Source organism: Miniopterus natalensis, chromosome 1 (assembly GCF_054644295.1).
Source record: "Miniopterus natalensis isolate mMinNat1 chromosome 1, mMinNat1.hap1, whole genome shotgun sequence".
In the NCBI taxonomy this organism is placed as follows: Eukaryota; Metazoa; Chordata; class Mammalia; order Chiroptera; family Miniopteridae; genus Miniopterus; species Miniopterus natalensis.
The window spans coordinates 67,422,896-67,431,586 of NC_142081.1; the positions used below are offsets into that span (position 1 = coordinate 67,422,896).

The 8,691-nt window shown below is 38.6% G+C and overlaps 1 protein-coding gene across 1 annotated transcript; it reads right to left on the minus strand.

The window, feature by feature from the left end:
• Positions 1–2,710: 2,710 nt before the first annotated feature.
• On the minus strand, positions 2,711–3,652 carry OR10G3 (olfactory receptor family 10 subfamily G member 3). Its single transcript, XM_016199671.2, has one exon. It carries the CDS (start codon positions 3,650–3,652, stop codon positions 2,711–2,713), a length of 942 nt encoding a protein of 313 aa, XP_016055157.2.
• Between the last annotated feature and the right edge of the window lie 5,039 nt (positions 3,653–8,691).

The following is an 8,691-nucleotide window of genomic DNA, read 5'->3' on the forward strand; positions in this document are numbered from 1 at the left end:
AGATGGCAGTTCAATGCCAGGGTGTGCTTGATCCCCAGTAAGGGGTATGCAGGAGGCATCCAATCAGTGATGTTTCTTGCTCATCGATGTTTCTATCTCTCTATCCCTCTCTCTTCCTCTCTCTCTAAAATATAATTAAAAAAAAAAAAAAGACAGTTCTTTAAAAAAAAAGTACAGATAACAGAAATTGGGAGGTGCAAGGTAAAGAAGAGGTGGAGAGAATGGCATGATTCTAATAGTTTCCTTTCATAAAGTGAAGGGGTAGGAAATTTAACTATATTCATTCATTAATTCAACAAATACTTATTGAACACCTGCTCTGTTCTTCTTAGTGCCAGAGATTTAGTGGTGATCAAAACAAATACAAAACCCTGCCTACTTACAAAAACAATGATAGAAAAGTTACACTTACAACCATAGTCTTATGTGGACAAAGGATGGTAAATTGGTCAGCAGGGCATCCCAAAATTGCAGAGTGGAGATTATCCCTGGTGTGGCAGTCATGGAGGTGGCACTGGCATCTCTTTTCAAGAAAAAAATAGGTTAGTATACACCTCCCAGTGAGGAAATAAATCTTCAGCCTGGCTGGTGTGGCTCAGTTGGTTGGATGTTGTCCTTGTGCAGTGAAAGGTTGCCAATTCTATTCATGGTCAGGGAACATGCCTAGGTTGCAGGCTGGATCCCTGGTGGGGATTGCAGGAGGCAGCCAATCATGTTGAGCTTTCACATGAATGTTTATCTCTCTCTCTTCCTTTCCCTTCCTTTCTCTCTAAAAAATCAATAAACTGTTCTTAAAAAAAAAAAATAAATAAACCTTCAGGCCTCAAAAAAGGTAAGATGACATTTAGGTTTCCATGTGGTATTGTTTATTTGCATGTTTCTAAATGGCCACGTGACCCCCCTCATGTACGTGCATAGTCTAGATAGCAGCCCTCCAAGTCACTTGGAAATGTAGGTTCCTTATATGACTTCACCGACAGCCCTTGCAATCAATAGTCTTTCTCTGTCTGCTATTGCCTTCTTCTTTTGCACCCTTTAGATATGACCCCCATGTGGCTTATCAAAATGTTGCTCCTTTGGTTTGAATCGATCTTCTGGCTTTAGCCTGGGAACCCCAAAGCACTCCACCCATGGAATTGAATAAAGACATGTAAGAATATTATTTAATTAACTTTTAAGAAAAGAGCTATGATAACAATTGTGCTAAACCCTTGGGAAAATAGGAACAAAATGTACAATAGCCTGGAAATCTTTTTGGTTCATGAACTATAGATTTATGCTTATTTTTAATTTAAATTTTAATTAATTAATTTATTTATAGAATATATCTTTACTAATTTCAGAGAGAGGAAGGGAGGGGGGGAGAGAGAGAGATAGAAACATCAATGATGAGAGAGTTGTCATTGATTGGCTGCTTCTTGCACTCCCCCAACTGAGGATCGAGCCTGCAACCCAGTCATGTGCTTTGACTGGGAATCAAACTGAGATCTCTTGGATCCTAGGTCTATGCTCAACCGCTGAGCTACGCCCGGCCGGCATGCTTATTTTTATAATTCATTATTCAAGCATTTTATTTGTTAAATATCTTGAAATTATTTAACAAATGTTTTCCTACTTTGAGGGAGTTGATATCTAGTGGATTGTTTGTTTTCAGAATGGGACATTGAGAAATTGAGAATGGTTAGTTTTCTGTCTCCTATATTGATTAGGTGGTCTTGTGAGTCCTTTGGAGATGAACCTTCATATGACTAAACTGTTAACTCTCTGCTATGACCAAGAGACTTTGCTTTATTGATAACACGATTTCATCACATGGATAAAGCAAGCATCCGATAGAAAAAGCTGAGAATGAAGCAGATGCATAATAGGTTAAGATTGGAGGTATTGAAGGGGTTGAAATCAGAGATATTGCACAAAATTTTCCCATACTGATTAGGCCTTGGACTAACTCAATGAAAGCCTGTCAACCCCATGAATCTAAATTGCTATGAAATACTAATTTGGATAAATTATTCTGGTCCCTTGATTGATTGTCCTATTTTCTTTCAATGGGAAGTTTCATAGAGAGCTTTACTTTTTGGTGTGGAGGAATTTATAATTGAGACATTTGAAAAAACTTTTTTGCATTCTCTTTTTTGAATTATTTAATTTGGTTTGGTCTGTGAAAGCACCAGTTTAAGAGAAGTTTTATTTCTTCAACAGGTAAAGTGGAATAAGTACTTTAGTTCCCATAGTGGCCTCAGGAAGTTCCCAAAGCCAGGCCTGTTAAAATGCACACAGCAGGGCATCTATGGTTTCTCTTCTATTACTAGCTCCTAAGGTATATATCCAATTGGAACGGAACTGAAGAATATTCTCCCATCAAAAGAAACAGTCCATCCTATGAGATCTTGACCAATGTCAGCCTAGAGACTAGACAGCCCATTGGATATTTTTGGTACGCCAATCCTCTGGGTGTTTAAGTGACAGATTTTGCTATCTTCGGAGTGACTTTCATTTCACTCTCTATTCTTCGAGCAGCTGAGATTTTTAACTGGAAGGGACACTAAAGAACTGCTAGAAAGTAGTATTTTACCTTAAACTATGATCTTGATATATTGATATTATATGGCTACATAAAAGAGAAACAGCAAGAAGAAAAACTCACTGGTAGCTAAACATTAGAAAGAATTGTAAATGTGAAGGTTTCCCCAGTGGGGGACACACACTTTCAGACCTGACTCTTAGTCCCACGGCCTCCTAGCATTCTCTTCAGGGCCAACTTCACCTCTTGGTTCCGCAGAGTGTAGATGATGGGGTTGAGAAAAGGAGTGATGGCTGTGGGGAACAAGGCAGCTGCCCCATCCAGGGGGCTGTTGGTCTCAGGCCTCAGGTAGATGAAGGCACAAGGCACATAGTACACGGTTACCACAGTTACATGGGCTCCGCAGGTTGAAAAGGCCCTGCGCCGCCCATCCGCTGTACGGATTCTCAGGATCGCCCGAATGATCTGTGTGTAGGAGAGGAGAATCAGGGAGAAGCAACTGGCAACCACCACCCCAATGTCTACAAAGGTCACCAGCTCGTTGACTGTTGTATCAGCACAGGCCAGCCTCAAAACTGCAGGGATGTCACAGAAGAAGTACTCTACCTGGTTGGGCCCACAGTAGGGCAGACGGAAGGTTAGGATGGCCTGGAGAGCCCCATGGATGGATCCTGCCACCCAAGCTCCAGCCACAAGTAAGGTACTCAGCTTAGCATTCATGAGCACAGGGTAATGCAAGGGCCGGCATATGGCCAGGTACCTGTCATAGGCCATCAGGGTGTAGAGGAAGCACTGGGTGCTACCCAGGAAGTGATAGAAATAGAGTTGCGTGACACAGCCACCAAATGAGATGGGTGTGATGCTTGAAGTGAAGTTCATCATGAAACGAGGAACAATGATGGTGGAGATGGCCATGTCAATGATGGAGAGAACACCAAGAAAGATGTACATGGGATGAGCATGGAGCTGCACGTCTACCCAAACAGTGATTAGAATAAGCAAGTTCCCCAGCTGAGTCAGGATGTAGATCAGCAAAAAGAACACAAAAAGAAATATCCTTAGCCTGAATGGGTAGGGAATTCCTGTCAGGATGAACTCTGTCAACAATGTGCTGTTGACTCTTTCCATCTTCTGGAGAGTTCTTACCTAGAAAATGGACAAAACAGGACTTAGCATGGAGGAGGGAGGAAAGTGAGGAGGAACTAGAGAGACTGTAAAAATCAGGGAGAGTGGCAGATAAGTTTCTCTCTTATGTGGAGAGATGACAAGTAGGAAGAAAGCATGTTCTGTGGCAGGGGTTGACCTGTTCTGTAAATAAAGTTTTATTGGAACACAGCCATGCTCATTTACTTATGTATTGTCTGCAGCTACTTTGGTGCTACGATGACAGAGTGGAGTCCTTGCATTTGTCCTGCAAACCCTAAAATACTCATTCTGGAAATTTACATAAAATGTTTGCACTTAGAAGTTTGCACCTAGAGGATTTTTGCCAAAAGTTAAGGATTTACTGGCAATGACATGCGTGGGAAAGGATATTTATTTTGTTAGTGTTCTGTCAGTTGAGAAAGTTCCAGAGGCCACAGCCTCATTCTTATCTCTGCCAGGATATAAACTTATATGGAGTGGGGAGTATGCAGAAAGACGAGAAAATTCCTTTTCCCCTTTGTAGTAGACAGGATGGAATAAAGTTTTGATTAAATGGCTACTTGTGTGTGACAGTGCTTGAAGCTGTATAAGTCTACTCTCCAAGTTCTTCAAAATTAAAGGAAAATAATGCCCAAGAGGGTGTAAGCATATAAGTAAAGTTGTGGTTGATGCTTGATGCTATGTATTTTGGTTCCTTTGTATCTAATAATTTTGTTTTGGGACATGATAAAGGAAGAGAGAAGAGGGGGAAGCAAAGAGGGATGGCCATAGTGAGAAGCCGGCAGCTGCTCTGGTCTGGCAGACCAGAGAAGGTCTGATGTTAAACTGCAGATTTAGAAGCCTGATTTGGTCAGGCCTCCCTAGGGAATCAGGCACTGGGAAATCAATTCACACTATTCAAATACCTGAGAGAATGACTTGTAAACCAAACAACCAATTTGTTAATCTGTAGTGGGAGATCTCATTCCCATGACTGAAATGGTATGTCTACTACTCAGGGCAACTACTTACTAATATCAAGGTCCCTGGAAGTCAAATTAGGAATCAGATGTATTTTTCTGAGTTTTGAATCAGAGCAAAGGGAATTTAATGGAGCACACAATTTAGGCTTCAATAGTTTCAGTGAATTACACCTGGTAAATTATAATTATTTATCTTTATACTTCAATCTTCTCTTCAGATACAATATCTTTTTCCGGGCAGTAGTGAGGATACATTCACAAAGTTTTACTCTATTTTTTCCTGAGTCTGTATTTCTTTTAGATCGCCTTTATTATTTCCAATGGCTTTCTTCTTTTTAGCACATTTCTTAACGTTTTAGAGTTCCTTAATTATTTTTTCCTCATTTATTTTCCATTCTATTTCTTATTTGCATTAGGGAACATTCTCTGTTCTCTGAATTACTCTCTAGGAACTATTACTTCTTTTGGGAAATTTCCTGTAGATAGGGAGTTCCAGTCCACACATAGTGTGCTGATTCTTGTGTGTTTAAAAAAAATAAAAAATAAAAGATTTATTAACCTGAGAATAAGCAAACTAGTTAGAATGTAAAGTTTCCAAGAGCATTTGAAGAACAGGGTACTAATAAACATTAAAAAAAAAAAAAAGTCTTGGCATAAGGTTGCTAGATTAATATAAAACTGGTTACAGTGCAATGAAACCATAGCCTTTGGAGATAAATATTCTATCAAAAAGAAATCTACCAAGTTAACATGTTACTTCATAAAACCTGAACTTCAAAAATTTTTCAGATTATTTTTTTATATTGAGGTATAATTATATATAATAGTTTCACATGTACATAGTGTATTAGTTTCACATGTACAACATATTGATTTGATGTTTGTATATGCCAATTCTTGTTTTATTCAACCTTAGAAAATAGTATTCCCTACTCTTGCCCTTAGATTTTCGAACCATCTTAAAGGGATGGACGAGAGGAAGGCATGTAGCCCTATTTGTAATACTGTCTTTATTAGGTGTGATTTTATTCCAGTTGCAAGCAAATTTCCCTCTACTTACTTCTCTGACAATTTTTCTTCCCCATTTAGTTATAAATATTAACAGGACAACTTTCTTTTACCTTTGCTCTATCATGATCTTCTTCCCTGTGCCACTGCCATTATCATAGATCCCCAGGCATGAAACTTGGTATTCATTGGGTGAACGCCCCTCTACTTACTCTGATTCATTAATATCCCAGATGTGGCTCTGAGATGCCTTAATTCCTTTCAATAACAAAGCTGGAGATGGGGATGGGGTGGGGGAAAGACAGAGAGAGAGAGAAAGAGAGAAGACATGGAACAAAGAGAAGGAAACACGGCACTGATGAAACCTCAATGGACTAGGGTGATATGAACTCACAAAATAATGATGGTATTTTACATCTGTGTAGTGTTCTCATGATCCTTAGAGGAGTTAAATGACAGAGGAGTCTCATAGCTCTGTAGTGCTAGAGTAAGCACTACCACTAGGTTTTATGATTTCCAGTCTAGTACTCTTTCTACATTTTACTTAACATTCCTTCCCCCAAATAAGCAAAAATAATTTAGTAAATCATGTTATTTCATGTTGCTAAATTGTTAGGAGTTTGAAAATTGCATTGACAACATTAATTGTCAGTGTCCTGAAGCCATAGCTTTGTCTATAATCAGAATAATGATTTTAAGAGTTTGATGGTTCATTCTGTCAAAGATTCTAAACTGATGTTGCTGCCCTATTTCTAAACCTAAATGTAGTGGAGTTAAGTGCATATTCTAAAATCAAACAAATTTTGTTCCCATGAATCTGTGAAGTGGCCCATCTCCTTTCACTGTCACACTGATACATTTCTTTAAAAATTAGATAATTGCCTGGGGCCTTAGCAGTATTTTCATTTTACAGGGACTTAGACTGTGAAGGTATTGATGCAATATGTTTTTGAATTGTGATCTTACATATAAAATACAAAAGATCACCTAGTACAAGCGTGTTTGAAAAAGATATGGGAATCATTAGTGGATCACAAAATGATTATAAGTCTCTAATGCTGATCATTAAAAATTGTTAGTGACTGATTTGCCTAGGGTATTAAGCACCTTTTCTAATGAGGAAAAAGGCAGGCTTGATCCTATTTCAGCAGATGAATTTTGCTTAATTTTGGTCTCAAATTACATACCTAACTCCAGTCACTCATCTCTCAAATGGCCATGAAGGAAACTTAACATTTTTTCTTATTATGCTTTGAAAATAAACTCAAAGCACCTTCTTTTAATTTATAAAAGCATCTTAAATATTTAGAAAACATATAATCTATTGCCATTTTCTGAATTTTACAATAAGACATGTAAAACTGAAAATAATCTAAAGAGATGTAACACTGGAATGAATATATACATATATACAATGAGATGAGAAAAAATTTAGTTATTAAGTCTGAGAAATGAGACTACAAGTTTCTATTAAAATATAAAACTCTTATTAGCAATGAGTTTGAACCATCTGTTTAAAATATTCACTAACACAGAAATCAGATTACAGTTTTATTCACATCCATTCCTCACATTTTGGGCAGAGAACATGTGTTACAGGTGGGAGAAGGGACCCAACAAGGACCAAACAGCAAGGAGCAAAGATGCAACCACCCCAGAACTCCAAGCTACTTTGACCCTTTTAGGCAGTGAATGAATCTCTGAAGAATGGTGGCTTTAGAGAAAGATGCAGCCAATAAAAGGTTTGGGGACAAAGTGTTATCCCCAATAAAATGGCTAAATGGTAGCTGGATAGTTAGACTTAGCAGAGCAGTAAACAAAATTCCTGTGAGAGCAAAAATAAATATACTGAATAATGAAACAAGAAAATACGTTGAGCCCGGCCGGGCGTGGCTCAGCGGTTGAGCATCGACCTAGGATCCAGGAGATTGAGGTTCGATTCCCGGTCAGGGCACATGCCGGGGTTGCGGGCTCAATCTCTAGTCGGGAGTGTGCAGGAGGCAGTCGATCAATGACTCTCTCATCATTGATGTTTCCCTCTCTCTCCCTCCCTCTCTCTCCCTCTCTCTCTCTCCCTCTCTCTCTCTCTCTCCCAGTTCCTTTCTCTGAAATCAATGAAGATATATTTGGAAAAAAAAGAAAACAGAAAACACATTGAGAGGTAAAGTGACTAAGAGTGAAGAAACCATTTGCAGTATTTGGACTCAACATTTATTTATATCTGAAACTTACTCTGTGGTCTATATTTAGGAATATCCTCCTCTCTTTTCCGCACTTCTCCACATCAGTGATCAAGTCCCGTAGATGACGTTTAACTGGAAGATGGGATAGGACAATGGCAGGTGTTACTTGGGGGAAGTAGAGAATCACCTTCACCTGGAGGTGTCAGTATCCACAGAAAACCCTTTTGCGACCTAAGAGAAGAGATATAAATCTGTTCCTAGAATAATTTCAAAGGTTTTGAGTCTGGCGAGGTCAGCAGTAGTTACTGTGAAGAGCTCATGGCAGAAGACCCAATTAGCCAGTTCTGGCTAAAGGACCAAACTAATGAAACGATGTATTGTTTGCCTTCTTATTTGTAGATGTCCTCTCCCAGTTTCCTTACAAACTGGGAAAAGAGTTGTGGCTTCCACTGGAGTAACTGCTAAGATTGGTCTCTCTTGTGTTCTGTTACTTCTTTTATTTTCCCCAGAGTCAATTATAATGTATGAGACATATAGCTTGGGGAATATTATAACAGCATCCTTGTTTGATTATAATGGCCTCATAGTATAGTTTGATATCAGAGATATTGTGATATAATAGCACCCTACTGACAAGTCAAGACCAATATTTATGGTTTGTTTTCTGGGAAACCGTCTTATTCAAAACTTTTTATAATTTTGTAACATCAGGTGGGGACAAATTCTGTGGGGCTCAACAGGGCTTATTAATGATTGCATGTCTGTGATTTCTTTTACCTTCCAAAAACAAATTTGGAAAAAAGGAAGTAAAAGCTAATGTGGTTGTTATTGGTCAAAAGATGTATTTTTATTGGCACATTCATATTTC

What these genes read in the sequence shown, in the direction of transcription:
- OR10G3 (XM_016199671.2), bottom strand. Translation starts at nt 3,652, where the DNA reads ATGGAAAGAGTCAACAGCACATTGTTGACAGAGTTCATCCTGACAGGA.